General features: G+C 42.3%; 1 protein-coding gene across 15 annotated transcripts in view; it reads left to right on the top strand.

Annotated features, from left to right (window-relative positions):
- Positions 1 to 18,852, top strand: part of DAB1 (DAB1, reelin adaptor protein) — a 771,943-nt gene that overhangs the window by 558,462 nt on the left and 194,629 nt on the right. For all 15 annotated transcript variants that reach the window (XM_019531498.1, XM_019531499.1, XM_019531509.1 and 12 more), the window contains one exon: positions 1,533 to 1,732. In XM_019531498.1, coding sequence (XP_019387043.1) covers positions 1,666 to 1,732 — 67 coding nt within the window. In that variant the 5' untranslated portion in view covers positions 1,533 to 1,665. The remainder of the gene's footprint in view (positions 1 to 1,532; positions 1,733 to 18,852) is intronic.

The following is an 18,852-nucleotide window of genomic DNA, read 5'->3' as shown; positions in this document are numbered from 1 at the left end:
CCGGTCCTGCACGGTAGGGGGCCTCCTGTCCTAGCCCCAGCACTGTGTAGCTTGGCTGATGGGGGGTAGGTAGGAGCCAGGACTGAGGGCCACATGTGGCTGCCAGCCAAAATGGGGAGTGGGGGAGAGTGGAGATCCCTACTCCAAGCCAGACCCAAGCAAGCCCACCGGGAGAGGCACAGTGGGCTTCCTCTGCTCCCCCCCACTGCTGCCCGGCTTCTCTGACAGCTCTGCGTGGTTCTCAGCCCTGGCCCCTGCCTGCCCCTGTCAGCCAAGCTAGTTGAGGGGGGTGGAGACCCTGGCCCCAGCACAGCTGTGGGGCTTCCCCCCAGTGCGACTGACAGCCGGCTGCTGGCAGGGGGGTGAGGCTGGAGGAGAGCCCATGATGGAAGGTGTGCAGAAAGGCCCCCTGCCTGCTGGCCTCAGCCAGTTGGGGGGGGTGCGCATGTGTGTGTGTCCCCCTGAAGAGTGAACGTGTGCTCTGTTTGCTCCTGCTCCAATCTACACAGCTTGGAGAAATCCACATAGGTTTGATTGATTTTTTTTGCCTTGGGCTTTTCTGCACCTAGCCTTACTTAATGAGGTAGCGTCGTTAGTGCATCTCTTACCCCAGGAGGTGTTACAGACTGTTGTAACAGGGTCAGAGCCATCCTGTCTTCCTTTACTGCTAGGTGACAGCAGGTCCTTTTGTACAATGGAAGTCCAGCGGGAAGAAGCTTGAGAGTGGCAGAGCTACTGAGATAAGCAAATGGGAATGACTAGAGCAAGAAGCGGGGATCTAAGCTCATCAGCACACCAACTGGCCAGGCACACATGGTGAATTAGGGGCTATGGAAAATGGGCTGACTCTTTCCTCAGAGCAATAGGAAACGGATAAGAAATGCTGAACTTGAGTCACGACTCATTGTGGTTTATTCCTCGGGCAGTATGCGCCAGTCCTAGCTGGGGACACAGTGTAAGTTCACCGCACGTTCCTTCACTTGAATTCTCTCTTCCCACGCAGGTAGTGCTGTCCCATTGCAATCTCCCATGGAAACTCCTGGGCTTAGCTAGCAAGTGTTTGCAGAGTATCATGAACAGAAAATTGCTTTGAGTGATAAGAACTATAATATTCTGTAAAAGATACGGTGGTAGCACCTCATGATAGAGGACTCTCATTTACACAAAACAGTGAAGTAAGATGCCGTTCAATATGAGTGTATCAGCATCTGGCCCGTTAGTTCTGTTTTTCTGTATATGATCAGGACAGTACAGATGCCACTCAGCGATTAAAGCTCACAGTTTCAACTCTGTTTATAATCTCAGTTAAATAATACAAAGTTTATTTTCCAATGATGAAATTTAAATTGACACCAAAATGATTAGTTTTCACGTATTTGACTTTTCTGTATACTCTCCTGGCAACATTATCCTTCTAGAAATAAAGAAAGCTTTTTAGGTTTCTTTGGTGATGAAACACAATACCATTCCCCCCCACCCCTTTTTTAACTCAAAAAATTACTATTATTTTTTGTTTGTTTGTTTCTTGACAGCGCTCGAAAGGATTGAATGAGATGAACCATCTGGGTTATAGTATCTAAAGGGCTAAGTTATTCTTTTGGAGAGACATTCTAAATGAGCCTGACCGAGATACTGGATCTGTGTGAAGAGGACTAAGGATATAGGATGTCAACTGAGACAGAACTTCAAGTGGCTGTTAAAACCAGCACAAAGAAAGACTCAAAAAAGAAAGGTAACTTGCTTTGATTTAATCTTTGCATACTTTATTCTTTGATTTATCATGAGATAAACTATTAGCTACCTCTGATGCTTGACCTCTAATGCTCACCTCGAAACTCAGCTGGAGTTCTGTCTGCTTGGAGAACATGGGGTCTAGTTCTTTGAACATTTAAATGTATGAGACCCACCAAACCATTAGAGTGTGGTATCATTCTGTTTCGATTGTATATGCAAGCCATGTTGGTTTGGCTATGCAAAATAAATCATATGCATATTTGCCTTTGAAAATTTGGCCTAAGTGCTTTTAGCCACACTTTTCTTCATTCTTCTGGATATTTTCTGTTGCCAAAACATATGCTTCATTTAAATTTCATCATGAGATGAACAAGAAGCTAAGTGCACTTATTAATGTCTTGGAGACCTAAACAGCATAGCTCTTCATAAGATGCAACAGGATTATTTGAAATCCTGTGATTAAAGTGAAGTTGTTTGTTTTCTGTATTGCTGAGTAGGTATGGGACATGTTCCTCCCAGCGCTGTTCACTGTATAATAAAAAGAAATGTAACTGTAGGGAAGGAGAAAACAATGGCATTCTATTATATCATTTATTATCTAATTAAATATGATATAATAAGTTGTGTATAATTATATAATTAAATTAATTTATAATTTAATATTCAAGGCCAGATTGTGGAGCTGGTCCTCACAGTAGTGAATAAATGACGTATGTGAGTAGTAGTGTTAGAAGTGGCACTACTTATGTGAGTGCCTGTTATCAGGCACTCACTTGGAATAAAGAGCTCTTCAATGAAAGATGAACTTGGTTGAGTGATAACTGGTGTGGTACTCTATGCAGCTTGTTGCATTCTACAGGGAAGAAAATTTAGCATGAGTTTCACTTTCTTTATGCTCAGAGCCTGATTTGAAATTCTCAAAAAGAAAAAAACCAGAAAAAAAAATGGTAGTATTCCTCATTTTTATCAGGGCAGCAGCGTTTATACTTTATCCCGTGCTTTTCTTAAACATGTTTTAGTTTCTGTAAGCTTCCCTGTTGCAGGGCATTGGAAATATATATTTCATATGGTGTTATGTATTCCCCAGACACAGAGATTCACCTTTTTGATGATACGTCTATACTTTTTCCTTATGGTTGGCCCTCTTCTTATGGCTGACTAGCTCCATTAAGTGGTTTTTATAGGTAGAGTTCATAAAATGGACCTGCTGTCAAAAACTGAGCCAGTGATTCAAGGTTTTTATACTAATTGCAATTCATTTTCTGCCAAGTCTCAGTTTAGGCTTCTGAAAAGTCTTTGTAAGCATTACGCACCATTAACTATGTTTATAAAGCCAAAAGAAAGGTTAGAAACTTTTATGACAATTTTTGGGAGGTTTCTTCTAAACTTACGAACAAAAACAATTAATTTAACACAAACAACCTGTTATTTGAAATATATATATTCAGACTGTGAAGTAACAGAGAAGGCATCAGACTAAAGAGGTCAGTCTCTTACCAAGGCAAATTGGCAGAGCTGATCAAATTATTCATTACAAATAATATTCCTCCAAATCTTCCAAATAAAACAGATTTGCTGTTTGCATTTAATTCATAACTGCTAATCCCTGTGTTGTTTGCTAAAATTCACCAAATGGAGTGGACAAGCAAATTAAACATATCTGTTGTTTCTAAACTGTGACTTCTTTTTTGTGTGATTAGTAATGTAAATCACTTGGCATTGAATTTTAGATGAGAAGCAATACATTTTACAATTCATTTAACTTTCAAGATTTACAAACATTTTCACAAAGTCATGGTGACTGAATACTCCTGGACCCTGAATAACCCGATCCCTACAAATGAATATGAACAGATTTTACCCCTCTTACTGTTCTGTGCTCTAGCAGGAGTCAAAAGTTTTTCACTGTCACAGAGAAGGGCCTGAATAAATGGAGTGAAAAGTGTACAACAGCAGAACACCCCAGAATTAATTATTTTCTAAATTGGATGTGTAAGTCTTACTGCTTCAGATAATATCCAACCAGCTGCAAGGACTACAGTAAAATGAATTTTTTTGGACAGCCCGTGTATAAAATTCAGGCAGTGTATTGGCTATTCAAAATTCTGGTGGTGAAAGTAAGAAGAAACTTGATTTGTTCATTTGTTTTCCGTTGGCTTGTGTCACACTGTGTATAACTCAACAAATAAGTCCTAAGTCAGCACAATGTGACACGATGGACATTTGGAAAAATGTGTATTTTTTCCAGGTACATTAACGACTATCAATGTGTGTGGGGGGGAAGGGCAGGGAGTAGGAAGTGCACAACCTGAAGTTACATTTGTAATCATTGGAACTAGGTACAGATGTTTAAAAAGCCTGAGGTGGAATCGATGAAACTTGCTGTTTTCTGGAAGCAGCATAGGCTAGGTCAGGAGCAAACAGAACACATGCTTGCCCTTTAGTGGGCGGGGGGCATAAAGGCTGCCTGTGTTGGCGGAGGCTAGCAGGTTGGGGGTAGTCTTGCACACCTCCCAGCATGCCTCGTGAGCTCCCTGGGCTGCCTTAGGTTGCTGAGCGCAGCCCAGTGTGCAGGCCACCCCTGATTGGCTGTTGAGCACAGGTGAGCACACCTACTCCCACTCCCGGCATCTGTCAACAGCAGGCAGGCAGCGGAGGCACCTGTGCCCATTTCCTGCAGCTGGGTCTGCTCCCTGGTGCTGTGCCTGCTCACGGGGGCATGGGAGTCCCTGGGTGGGCTCCTGTATCCCCACCCAAGAATCCCCAGGCCCCCCATGAGTTGATGCACACTCAGGGAGCTTAACCAAGCTGCAAGACATGGTGTAGCACCCCATCCCGCACCATCATCAGCCACCGTGTGACTCCATCCTATGAGAGCCCAAGGGTGAGGCAGGCTGGGCTCTCAGCCGGAGAAGCTGAGCCCAAGCCAAGGCTAGTATGCTTTCCAGTGAGGCGGGACTGTGGGAGCGGGGACACAAAGGCTCCTGGGATGCCAGCAGACAGTGACCTAACATGATTCATTAGGGGATCTGGTATAGAAGTTCAGTGCACTCAACTAACCTAATTCCAATAAGTTTGAGTGGACATCGATCTCGGACTATCTTAGACCAGGTTCTACCATTTTTAGATCAGATTATGTGCCCCAAGTTTCTGTACAGTTACGAGTTTGGTTTGATTTCCAATCACTTACTCCAGATTATGTGTAATGACTTGGTAATGACTGTACCAAGCCCTGAGTTTGGTTATCCAATCAAATGACTATTCCCATGAAATAAGCATTTGCTTTACATGAATCTCATTGCTAACACATCTCTAGTGAGTCAGTGTTTATTTGTGCTACAACAAAGACCATGCAAGCACTTCTATTCCAAAGCAGGTAACACTCTTTCACAGTATAATCTGAAACTTTGCTGTATAAATGAGAAGCCATGATAGTGCACTAACAAACTATTCAGTGTCAAGACAACCTTCCAATAAATTAATTGTACATTTAAAATCCACAAGTGAAAGGAAATAAACATGAGTTTGGAATTCAGGCATGCAGCAGGATTTTCTTCTTTGTGCTACCACAGTTTTTCTATCAGGTCCTGGCCAAACCAGTGAATTAAACCGTGACTCAGTTTATTAATCTTCATAAGAAACTAATATTTCTTGGCCTCAAAGAGTATGGTGCAGCTTAATTGATTAACATTAGTTTAAAAAAAATGAAAGTGTCTGATGCAAGGTGGTATTTGAAATGTAAGGTGAATTAAAAGAAGGAAAAAAAACACAGTTACTCAGTTTACATTGATAATCCATTTGTGTAATTGCATTGCTGTTTTTCCCAAATGAAATATAATGGCACGTAACTTCAAAAACAAAACACGAATTCAAATAGCAGTTTTGTATATATAAATATCATCCACATTTCTGAGAAGTAAAAGCAAAAGTAAGCTCTCATCCAAAAAAGCAGTAAGTAAGCTCTCATGTTTTTGTGGTAGGCAAGGTCTGTTCAAACTAGTCATACTATATATAATAAGTAAGTATGTATATGTTAATGCATATTATAAGAAAGTGTGTATGTATGCACACACATATACATATATATTGCTATTTGAATTTTTGTTTTGTGTGTATAATATGAACAGTTTGAGCAGACCTTGCCTACCACAAATATGTGAGACCCCCCTTGCTTCTTTTTGGACTTCTCAGAAATGCAGATGTTATACAATATTTCCTGTTGACATCCAACAGGGAAAATATTTAAGTGAAAATAAGTGTGGATTAAACTACAAAATTTGTTGTGAAGATAGTTAATACTGTAATTGCTGTAAGGAGATAGTTAATACTGTAATTGCTGTAAGGAAAAAAGGGAGACAGGTTCGTTTTTTACTTGACTTGCATACAGAAAAAAAAACCCTGTGTAGAGCTGGTACTACTAACAGTCCTGATACATCAGTGTAAGAATTTTTGAAATATTATAGTCATCTATAGAATTGGCTGAAATTTTTCAAGAGGAAAAAAATGCCATTGAAACTTGAGTTTCATCAAAAATGAACATTTTCATGGGAAATTGTTATTATCAATGACAATAAGGGGCACACAAAAATGGAAGTATAATTTATTGTTATGGGTTAGCAAAGTAATTTCTCATGAGCTTTCTCACTTGAAAAAAATCTTGCTGAGCATATTAGAGGATGTACCACCTGCCCATTCCATCCATGTACATTAAGTCATGTAAAGTAACTACTAATGATAGTACTGTACTTAAAGATTTTAAATAACTAGGACCTTTTAAATTGAGGAACTGTCAGTTGCAGTGGGCAGAAATGACTTTTGATGATTTTTCTGGACAAAATGTGAAGCATCAATTTTAGGCTCATACTTGTAGAAAAGTGTATTAGAGATACCCTGGAGAGCTAGTTTGAAGCCCTTTTGCTACTTCAGCTTCAGAATTTGTTATTGACTGTGGTTTGAGCCATAACTTTGAATTTGGTGGTTGTTATGGTTAGTAGTAGTAGTAGCAGCAGCACCAGGCACATTTTAATAATGTCAGGGGCTCCAACCACTCACGTCCATAAATACAGAAAGATAAGTCCTTACCTAAAGAGTTAATAATACAAATAGACTAGACAGTCAAAGGGTGAAGGAGAAAGAAAGAGGAAAAGTCATAAGCTCAAAGTGGTGACCCCTGGCGAAAACAGGAGTAGTGACTTAATTGCATTTCTTTCAGTCCGGGGTGATCTCCATAAGACCATGCTGCCGACACTGTCATTTGCTGTCAAAAGCAACAAAAAACCTTACTTATTTAAATGGATAGTTTGGCTGGAAACATAAACCAGGCTGAATACTTGATTTAATCCAGTAGCTCACATAGGTATTTGTGGGAAAGTGGCCGCCTTTTTTATTATCATTTTTGTTCTGTTCTTCACAGCTATGAACACCTCCGGGGCTCTACAGCAAGAAGTCTTCAGATTACTTAATGACTGTAAAGTGGTCCTGAGAATTGTTCAGATCTGCTAACCCCCCTGGGTCTCCTTCCTCTGTTTCTCCCACATGCTTTTATATAACTCTTCTACTTGCATTTAGGTAAAAAACAGAGGATCATTTTTCTGCTCTAGGTTGGCTCTTAGGGTTTGTTTATCAAATTCTAAAATGATAAAGGTAAAACTTCTATTCTGGGACTGGCCGGCCAAGAGGAAAAGGAAAAATGCAGTGTTTGGCATACATCGTCTGGTCTTCTCCTTGTATGCAGGCCATGACAGTGGCAGTGGGTTAAAGAAAGGCTCATGGAAGGCCATGCAAACACTCCCATCACTTTTGTGGACTGTTGATCAAAGTAAATATATTTAAACTCTTACAGAAAAAAAAAAATAAATTAACCTTCTGAAGCAATCTTGTTTTTTTGATTGGCTATTAAGAAATAGGAGAGAGTGACTTGGAAAGCTTAGATGGGGCTTTTGTAGCTCAGCTGGAGAGAGATACAAGCAAGTATCTTATGCCATGGACAGGCATTACATTTCTAGTGAGACATACATCCTTGTAGCACTGCAGAAAGAGAGTTCAAGTAATTTCTAGTGAGAAAAACCTGGTAATTCTGCCATGAAATATTAGTTGTTTCATAAAGCAACTTTGCTGGAAAGAGAAGTTTTCTAGTGCCATTTCTAACTCCTGCACATTTTCCATTTGTGCAATATGACCCCCAGTACCCTACAGCCCCCTACTCTCTTCTGCCTACCCTCTTCTGAGGAAGGGAGGAGAGTGGCTGGCTCCCTAATGGCCTGTCCAGCAGTGAGTTGTCAGGGTGCCCAGCACTGCTACCTTCTACCTGGTCTTTAGCTCTTTTCCCATTATCTCTAAAATTGATTTGGAAAATAATTTCTATTCAACACTGAGAAATTATTGTTAACCTCAGGACAAGAAATTCAATATAATATCCTTTGAGAGAGATTCCCACGCTACGTTTATATTGGAAATGTGTGTTCAGAAGCAATGTGGAAGTTCTTCATGGCAGGAAAGCAGATAATGAACCCTTGACTATAAAAAGCAGAATATAGATGGTGTCAGGTCAAATTTGAGTATGTTGATGTAGAAAACAATGTACTGCAATTATTCATAATATTAGATCGCTAAAAATATACAGTACCTTTTTCATCTTCTGTTGAATAAACATTGCTAGTATTTATCCACGAAATACTATAAACCCCTAGGACTTGATGAGGTTGTACAGATTCCCAGCCACCAGCATGGGTCAGACGTTTGAATGGACTTCTTTTAGGAAGAGGCTATGCAAACTGTGAAGAGCAAAGCACTTCTCAATCAGACTGGTCTGTGGTTCTCTGCTGCATAAACTGTCATGATACTAAGCAAGTAGGAATCTTCTTTTTCAATTTGAGCTCAGTGATCTTCCTCCCTTGACCTCCCTCCATCACATGAGCTGACAGTGTACCATCTGTTATTAGAAAAGATTATGTTTCTGCCATCCCTTGCCTCCAGCTCTAATCTCAATGCCATTCTTGGTTGATACCTTCTAGCTGCATTGTTGATGATCCCTGTGTTATAACTACCTGGAGAGAACATGCTGGAATTTAAAAAAGGATCCTAAAGAGACTTTACATGGCTGATTAAAAGCAAATTGCCTGAAATTCCCAGTTAGGGGATTCTGAAAGCACCATCTGAGGGACTTTTTACATATGGTGTTGGTCATTTCCCTACTAATTGGGCACCCTTCAATGAGAGTATGGGATATTATTAATGATTGATATTGTACTGTTTAGAAGCCAGCTGTTTTTGTCATTGCAGATTTTGATTGACTTATCTAAGAAGTGGATAAGTCTCAAGTGCTACTAGCCTTGAGTTAGAGATTAAGAAGGTTTTATGAGCCATACTTGCTAAAAGTGCAAAGCACTGGTGGCCTTGTAATACAAGGAGAAATGTTGTTGTATAAATATTTATGGATTATGAATCAAATATGAAATATTTACTTCAGCCCCTTGAAAGTACAGATGACTTAATAACACTAGATTGCATGGGTGAGGCATCCATGTTGATAATTGATGTGGAAAACTCCTTGTGGAAATTAACTTTTTCTAGGCAATGTAAATGAAAGGCTTAATTAAGAGCGGAGGCAAATCACCAAATTTGGATACAAGTTCTGAATTTGGAGCTAGATATCCAAGGCTTTGGATAGTGTAGGAATTTTGTTTGGGCTTAAGTTTTATTTGTTATTTAAGACTTTTGAAACAATTTCTATTTGTCCATCTCCCATGACTCATCACGGTTCTTGAGTCTAGGGCAGGGGTGGGCTAGGGCCAGTTATTTTGACTGGTAGGGCCACTTAACGACTTTTGACAAGCTGTTGAGGGCTGCAAGGGTAGCCCCAACCCTTGACAGGTGCCCCAAACCTGGCCACCATCTTGGGACTGGAGGGCCTGCCCCATAATCCCTGACCTTTGCCACCAGAAGTCCCTCCCTTTGCCTTGGAAGTACTCTGTTTGGGAAGGGGATTTGCCATCTTGAAAGTGGGAAAAAAACAAGTTATGTACTAAAAATCAAACATCCACCATAACATATTTTATTTTTATTTAAAACAATGTTTTTGTCCTGATTTGTGTGTGTTTGCATTGTGTATATAGAGGTGATTGCATAATAGCTCAAAATGAAGTCTTACTAATATTTTGCGGGGCATATGGAGGGTATGGGTGGGTGGGTATGCATTTGTGAATGTGTGTGTGGATGTGGGGGGGTATGGGGTGCGTGTGGGGGGTATAAGTATGTATGTGGATGGGTATGGGGTGTGTGGAGTGGGAGGGTGCTGGAAGAGTCTGGGGGTGTGGGGTGTGCATGGGGTGTGCAGGTGTGTGTGTGGTGGGGTATGTGCATGTAGCAGTGAGTGGGTCTCCTTCCCCCAGAGGCATGTGGGTGCGTTTGGGGGGGAAGGGTGTAGTTGTGGGGCTTGTGGGTGAGGGCTTGTAGGCATGGTGGTGTGTGCATGGGAGCCCCCCATGTGCACTCCCCTGAGCTGGCCAGAATCTGCCTCTGCCCCCAACTTGCAAAAGCCCAGAGCCCATGCGCCCTGCAGCACCTCCCTGTCACTGCCAACAGTGTGCAGCCCTAGCCCACCCCATGCCTGGTCCAGAACCCACACCACAGACCCAACCCCAGCCTGCACCGCACCGCACTGCACCGCCCACCCATGTTGTGTCCTGCTGCCCCCTGGGCACGCTGCAGGGTGGGGTGGCCCTGCAGCTGGACTGCCTTCCTAGGTCCACCAGGCAGCGGCAGCTTCTTCCATCTGCTGCTGGCAATGGCCCCAGTCCCGTGGTACTGGGGGGGACCCATATCACAGCGTGACCCAGCCTGCCTTGTGCCTGCTCTGGAGTTGCCTGTTCACACTAAACAGCAGCCGCGGCAGTGATGGTCAGGCAGAAACTGTTGCTTAGCATGGGGGGAAAAAGCATCACTCCTCCCTTGTCACTGCCAGGCATTCACTGCTACAGCCACCTGGAGCCCTTGCCCAGGCTGCCCTGGGGCTCTTCCGTGCTGCTACTGCTGCCCTGCAAGGCAGCCTGGAGGAGGCAGTCATGGCTCTGGAGCTGCAGGGCAGCCCAGGTATGGGCTCCAGGAAGCTGCAGCAGGAAGCGCCCAGCAGTGGTGTGGTGAAGGGGCTGCTTTTCCCCCACTCTAAGCAATAATTTCTGCCTGGCTGGCGCTGTTACTGCCACTGCGCAGGTGAGTCCAGAGCAGGCATGGGGTGGGGCTAGGTCAGGGCTGTGGTTTGGGTCTGCAGCGGCAACAGGTGGAAGAAGCTGCTGCCATCTCGTTTGCCTAGAAAGGCAGTCCAGCCGCGAAGGCCCAGCCCCACTGTGTACCCAGGGGGCAGCAAGACGCGCTATGGCTGGACAGTGCCAGGGCCAGATGGGACTGAAGGGCCCACCACAGGCCAGACAAAGCCCCTCTGCAGGCTGGATCTGTCCCGCAGGCCTTATTTTGCCCTGATTTGGGGGGGAAATATTTTAATCACATTTTCCTGTAGGTGTCTAGCTCCAACAGTTGGATCCTAAACTCATTATACAAGGGTTGGAGACTGGGATTCCAGTTCCTAAGCATCCCACAAAGGGTGGGATGGTCATGGGGAAGGAATGTCTAAACTAGTTGTAGCCCAGGTAACTCGGGTATATACTCTCCTTCTCGAATTGAAGGAGATTGTTAGCTGACAGATGTGCTGTGGGGGAACTGCAGACGGCTCAGTTTCCCCCTGTCCTTCTGGAACCAGGTCAGGACAGTCAGGGGACTTAACTATATACATATTTATTTACATTAACTTATCACAAGGAAAAGAAACATTGTTATAAACATATGTACTATGTGTGTGTGTGTGTATGCATATTTATTTATTTATATTTATAGGATAGCTAAACAAATAACATAAACAATGCCTTCTGGGTAAATGCCATAAAACCGTATGCCAGTGCTCCAGATACAGGTAAGTATCTGATCTGAAACAGATAAACCCCAAAATGAACATAGACAGCGAACAGATAAACTATAGATAAGTATGGGTGAACAATAAATAACCCACAAATAAATACAGATAAACAACCAGTGAAATAATAGCAAGAGGGGGTCCCAGCAGACCCCTAGGACTCTACTCATCTATTAATTTACAACATGAGAGTTCACAAAATATAAGGCACGACATCCCACCACTTACGGTGCAAGAACCCCAAAGATAAACTCAAACCTGAGGGGAAAGCCCATTTCCCTTGGGCTTTTCCCAAGCCCTACAAAGAAGTTGGTAACTTTAGGGGGGCCATCTCAGTGGGATCTCCCCTTTCAGGAGCCCATAACTAACCGGGGGGGGCGGGGGGGCTCCCCCTCCCCTGTGGGAATCCTCTTTTCCCTGCAACTCACGTCTCCCAGCAATTAGGAGGCAGCAAGAAGTCCTTGTCCTCTGCGCCAGGCTGCTCTCTCGCCTGCAGTGGGCTTCAGGGGGGTTGCTGTCCCCTGGAACAGGGCTCCTCTACGCAGGGCTTTTGGAGCCTCTGGCTCAGCCCTGTCGGCTGGCTCAGTAGCCTAATCACTGTCTGGCTCTCTGGACTCAACCTTTTGCTCTGGGTTGGAGGCCTGGGCTGCCTTGTGCAACACCAGGCTCGGTCCGCTCCTGGGCCCTCCCTGCAGCACCTCCTGCACCGAGCTCCCAGCCTCGTTCTGGGGGTTGAGGACCTGAGCTGCCCAAGTGGTCCAAAGGTCCTACTCCATGCACCATCCTGTGCAACGTGTCTCTGGCCGCATGCCAGAGGTTGCAGACCCAAGCTGCCTCAGGCACCTCCCTGGGTCTAGATGTTGTGTGCCACGCTGCACACTGAGAGCCTAGCTGCTGGAGCCATCCACTGTTTCCTGCTGATGGAAATCTTGAGAGGTGCTTCTGGGCTACTGCTTCACTCTGCTGAGCAGCTCTCTTCATTTCTTCTAAGCCCCGCTCTTCTCTCTTCTCCTGGATATGCTCACCCCATGCTGGGCATGCAGCTCCTTTTATACTCTCAAGGGCTCTTCCCCTGAAGTCTTACGGTCCTGTGTGTTGCAGTCTTCAATCAGGTCTGGGGAGGAGGAGGGGGGACTCCTCTCCCCCTCCCCTCAGGAAAGGGGCAAGACTGAACTCCTCTTGCTGCCTCTTGATTGGTGGATGAGCTCCACCAATCAAAACAGCAAGATTTCAAGCCTGGGACTCAACCCAAGTTCCGAAAAGCAAGCCTGCTACATAACCAATAAGAAAAACTGAATAGACAGGTATATCCCCCATACCACCTCTCCCTGGAGTTTAGGTGCTTCCCTGCAGCCCTGACTTAGGTTCCTATGTGATGTCAGAGCTTATGCTCCTGAACCGTTTCCTGAATTTAGGCACCTAATTTGTCCCTTTTGGGGATGGAAACAGGCTCACTCCTTTCCTTTATGGCAAAGTTGGTTGTAGTGGCAGTGCAACACATCTTTTATGGTACAGTCAATGTATTTATAGAGGGCATGCTTCTGCTGATGCACGTGAGACAGGCTCAGAACATGCCTTTCAAGGGACCTTGGACATATTAGCCGCTAGGCTCCTTCTCACTCTGGGGCTGTTTTGTATAGGCCCATAAAAAGAACAGAGCAGTACATCCAGGGTTAGATGACTGCTGAGCAGGTGCTGTTTTGAGTCAGTTTTGGACGGAGGTGTCTAAAATCTGGCTAGGTCCTAGCCTTTAGATTCCTAATTGCCTCAATAACTTTGGAATATGGAATGGACGCACCTAAATCAGCAAGATGAGCAAATCTGAGACGGAAGACACAGAGACATACAATACGCATTCATTCTCAATGCTGCTTTTACAGATTAGAAGGCCAATTTAAAGTAACATCTGTTTTTTATGACTGGAACATGTTAACAGCCGTTAACTGAATTTTATTAAATTTATTTGCACTCTTGTAAAAGTACAAAACAACCAGAGTCAATAGTAATAGAGGAATGTGAGTAGCATAGCAATGGTCTGTGTTAAGATCAGTCTAATTTTCATGTTACAGATGATGGGTGCTGTAAACAAAGAAAAAACAGGTGAATGTGTTCAAATTATAATCTGCTAATAAAGCAATTAAAGTGTCATCATAATGGGGAGATATTCCAAGTTTTCACAGTGTGTTTTAGTTTGATTTATCTCTTTAGCTAGGAGGTGATTGAAATGCATGTTGTAATCCAGTGAAATAAATTTTGATTTTATCTGATGAGAAAGCAAAGAGGCTCACAGTCTGCTGCTTATTTTGTTTATGGGGAGCGGACTTAGTTATACTTCCCCACAGTAGCTACATGCATTTTTTCAATAATTTATAGATCAAGTACAGCAAAATTAATTGATATACTAATTGAGTTCAGACACTTAGCTTTAACAAACCTCCTGTGTGAAATAGTTACTGACAGCAGTAATTGGCGATCTTTTGAATGCGGATATAAGTTATGAATTCATTCTCAAGTTGAAATAGGGTGGGAAAATCATTAATCCTGCCATTGTATAGATATAATTAACAAGTGTTAGCTACCCAATGACTGCTGTCATAAATTCCAGGGTGGGTAGGTTCTATTTTAAATGTCATGTCCAAAGAAAATGGGTTGTGTAGTTGGCTGAATGAAGAATTCCAGCTGGGAAACTGGATTTTTCTCCCTTGTTGGAATTTAAAAATACATTTACCATTGTATTGACCTGAGAGCCTCCTTTGTATAAGTTCTGAAGAGGATTGTAGTTTTGTTACTGCTCAGCTAAAGGAACTGAGAGCCTGGTCAGTGTACTGTTAACTTTCTTAAATCTTTATTATGTTATTATATTTCCGTTTTATAACAGTTGTCAAAGTATTTCACCAGAAGCTGCTAATTGGAGCCATACTAGAATGGATATCCCACACAAGGATTTATGCTCATAACACACATGCAGAAGAGATGAAGATATATGATGCTACCTTTTAAGACTTTCTTATGCATTAGGACAGGGGTTTTCAACCTTTTTTGGTTGATGTACAGTTGAGAAGAGGAGAGTCCCCCAGAGGCTGGTTGATGAGCAAACGGGGTCCCCACAAAATTGGAAGTGCCAGCAGTGTGTGGCACCAGAGAAAATAAAAGTGCTGGCAGCATAAACAGTGTAAAGTGCTGGCATACCTGCCCCCCGCTTCTCTGCATCACTCTCTGCGTACCCCGGAGCCTTCCCAAGTACCCCCAGGGGTGCACGTACCTGCGGTTGACAACCTCTGCATTAGGAGACTGCATTGGGTTGACAATTAGTATCAGCTCTAGACACAGGCATTGCAATGCCATCCAAAAGCACTAGTTGAACTGTTCATGGAAAATATAAAAAGAAAAAACATGGCAAGTGGGTAGGATTACTATCTAGGATTACTATGAAAATTAAATTTTCAGACAAACTTTGTGATTGATCCAAAGTGATTTGAAGTCAGTGCAGATTCAGAAAGGACTTTGAAACTTCTGCACAGAGGATTCTAGAAACAGATAATCCTTCCCAGAGAATGCAGGGTTATCAGTCAGTGAATGTAACTGAGCAGGAATGGTGTTATTCATCCAGATTAGTAGTTTGAAATGCCTCCAGGGGAGTGGATTAGCAGAGAGATCCTTACGTGGCTCAGATGGAAATATTCCATGGAGACGAGTATGGTGATGATACTAATACTTTTATGCCACCTTTCATCCAAAGATTTCAACTTGTTAAAAAATAGTTCTTTGAGCTAGTTGCAATCGATGTACTTAACGTTCTGGTGCTTTGAAATATACTGGTTGTTTCCAATTATGTAATGGGGAATTCTGAAACGCATGGTAAGATCTTTCTTATGATGATACCGGCTGCCCTTATGCTTTAAAGACCACTGTGGAGAGAATTTGACCCATTTTGCTGGTAGGAAACATGAGGCAGTCAGCTGAAGGAATCAATATAGACCCTAGCAGCAGCTGAGGCACTGAATAAACAAGTATCATTACAGTTGTGTATATTTTTTGTGCATACCATCAGAAATGCCTCAAAGATTGCAAGTATAGAGATCAGCTAATGGCCAATATTTATAACTTTTGGAAATCAGTGAGCTTTCTTGTACATTCACTTTGTCAGTGAAACAAACTCACTTCAAAGATAGTTGTAATGATGTATCCAAAGGCAGAACTGTTTCTTTATTGGCTTGCTCAAGCCTACACAGAAAATTAATGGTAGAGCCAGGTAGTTGAAGGATCTTAATTTCCATTCTTGTGTGCTAACCAATATATAATCCTGCTTCAGCAGTTGTTTATTATTTTATCCATTAATCCACATCTAGAGAAAAAAAAAATATAAACCAAAGTAAAACTGAGGAACCATTTTGATTTCGGGTGGTATATCAAAGAAGCCAGAAAAATTGGTTTCTATTTAAATAGCTTATGAAATAAGTTACAAAATCTTAGCTAAAGGCTCACACAGCATTCATAACCGTTAAAATTGTAGTCCTCTGAATGCAACAGTAACTTATTCTTAAGGAGTACTAGTTGTCATATTTTATACCCTTTTGATGCATACTGGAGTGAACTTGTTAGTCCTTCGTGCGTTTCATATGACATGCTCCTATCCTAGCAGTTCAAAGAACTATAGAGTGAACCTGGCTAGATAACAAGCTTAGCCTCACAATGATAAATGCGTCAGGCTCTGAGATTCATTTTATTCCTTAGGAATAGAGAAAAAGATGTGGTAGTGATTCTTATAGATTATATGCTTTGGGTAAATAATCAATATTCCCATTATAGGCCAGTCGCAGTGAATATAATACTGTATGCACCAGAACAGGTTTGTATAACATGTTTGAGTTGTCTGAAGGCCGAGTGGGTGAGAGCATGTGTTTAAACTGCTATGTATATTAGCATTTATAAAATTTTTCTGAAGCAATTGCTTATTTTGCCTTTTTTGGGGGGGTTACTGTTTTTATAGGCAACGAGTAGTATAAAAAGATTAGAAAAAAGTGTCTCTACTTTGCTAGTTTGTTGTCTTTGCACATCTGTCAGTACTGCCTGTTTAGCTATGTTCATTGTTTCACCCTGAATAATCAGATGGTTTCTTTCCCTTGTTTGTATAGATCTTTCACACAAGAGCAGAAAATTAATATCTGTCAGGGTGTGCAAAGTGGGCCTATTTGATTCAGATTTGGCCTGAATCAGGGACAGTGATTCGATTCGTTGATTTGGATCACTGTCCCTGATTCGATTTCGCCAAATCCAAATCTGAAGATTTGACGCTGATTCAGAGAATCAGTGATTCGGACATAGACACAGCTTTAAAAGTTTTTTCTACATACCTTGGGGTAGCAGGCGTGGCTCACAAACGCTGTGATGCTGGGGTGAATGGAGCATCCCACTGGAGTGCAGGGGGCCCTCCGCATGCTCGGTGGTGAACCCAGAAATGGACTGGAAGTACTTCTGGTCTGCTTCCAGGTCACTCTGTGCACCCCGGCAATGCCTCATTCATGAGCTGTTTGCTGCCTAGAGGTATGTAGAAAAAAACATTTAAAGCTGTGTCTATGTCTCAATCTCCAAATTTCCTTGAATCTCTCTGAATTGATTTGGAGGGTTCTGATTTGAATTAGGCCAGATCTAAACCAAATTGAATCGTGGACTGAAGGGTCACACAACCCTAATATATATGTCTGTGGGTGTGAGTGTGGGTACGTACATATAAGCACATGCATACGCGCGCGCACACTCACTCACACACACACACACACACACACACTCACTCATTCACTCTCTCTCTCTCTGTTTCTGTCTGTCTGTCTCTCTCTCTCTGCAACCAGGAAAAAGAAGCTGTATAATGCAAAAAGTCGGTATCAATGTCAGAGAAAAGAGTAAGCATGAAACAACTTTTGACTCATTAAAATAGCTTAGTGTCCCTTTAAATATGTGCCTTAAATCATGCAGACAGATTGGTTGGAATTGGTTATTTTAAATTTAAAGTAGAGCTAACAATTCTGAACAGATATGTAAATATGAAAACATTAGCAAGCTTTCCTTTGGGTTAAGAACTGTTATATGACCTGGGAGGATTTTCTTTACGAAACTAGAGGCTGGTGCCAGTGCAGAGGAGAAACATGTAATAAGTGACTAACTGTTAGATCTCAATAAGAAATGATGACTAGTCGTCCAGGAGAGGCATTTGTCATAGAGATCCACAGCAATATATTTTTTATTTTATATCCAGAAAGAAAATATCAAATTGCTGATTAAGTGTGAAGATGACACAAGAATTGGCATAAGTAAATAATTATAAAGACCTGACACTTATACAAACAATCCACATTGCAGGGTAAGATGGACTCGTTAGAACAGCGAGTGGTTTAATACGAGGTAATTTATCTACGAACAAGTGATATCAATTCTGTATGTGGAAGTCACTTGGTAAAATTCTGTGGCCTCGTATACAGCCTGTAAGGCAAGTGTATCCGAACTGGCTTTATGATCTGTAAAATGTTCTCCCCATGGATTAATATTCCATAGATATAGCCCCTGTGACTACAATGGGTCTATAGCCAAGTAAGGTGCTAATTAACATAAATAAGAGTATCAGAGTCTGATTCTAAAAATTGAGTTTCATTTCAGAATCTCTTTTCTTGGTATTGAATAGTTTCCATGTCTAGAAGGAGGCTTTGTGGTGGAAGCTAATAAAATCCTCTTGTTAATTCTCGATCAGGCTGATGGAAAGAAAACCAGGAGAGGGAGTTTAATTCTGGAAACAGGATGGGAAACTATTACAGGGCTCAAAAGTATGCACATTTTAACAACAACAGGGCAGCCCAAAAACATCTTCAGTGCCTGTCTTCACATGCAACTAGTACGAGGAACAAGCAGGAGGAACTGGAGCTCATAATCTGTAGAGAAAATGCAGATTTAATTGGCATTACAGATACATGAGACTTAACAGGATAACAACCATGACTGGAATATCATCATTGAGGAGTATAGCTCAATCCAGAAGAATCCAGAACCAAAAGAAATTTGAGAAGGGCAAATGCAAAGTCCTGTACGTGGGACAGAGTAATGGTATGCACAAATACAGACTAGGGAATGACTGGCTAGGCTGCAGTACTGCAGAGGACCTGGGG

This window comes from Crocodylus porosus, unplaced genomic scaffold (genome assembly GCF_001723895.1).
Source record: "Crocodylus porosus isolate Cpor-Errol unplaced genomic scaffold, CroPor_comp1, whole genome shotgun sequence".
NCBI lineage: Eukaryota > Metazoa > Chordata > Crocodylia > Crocodylidae > Crocodylus > Crocodylus porosus.
Note: the sequence above shows the minus strand (reverse complement) of the source record. Positions and strands in the feature narration are given on the sequence as shown.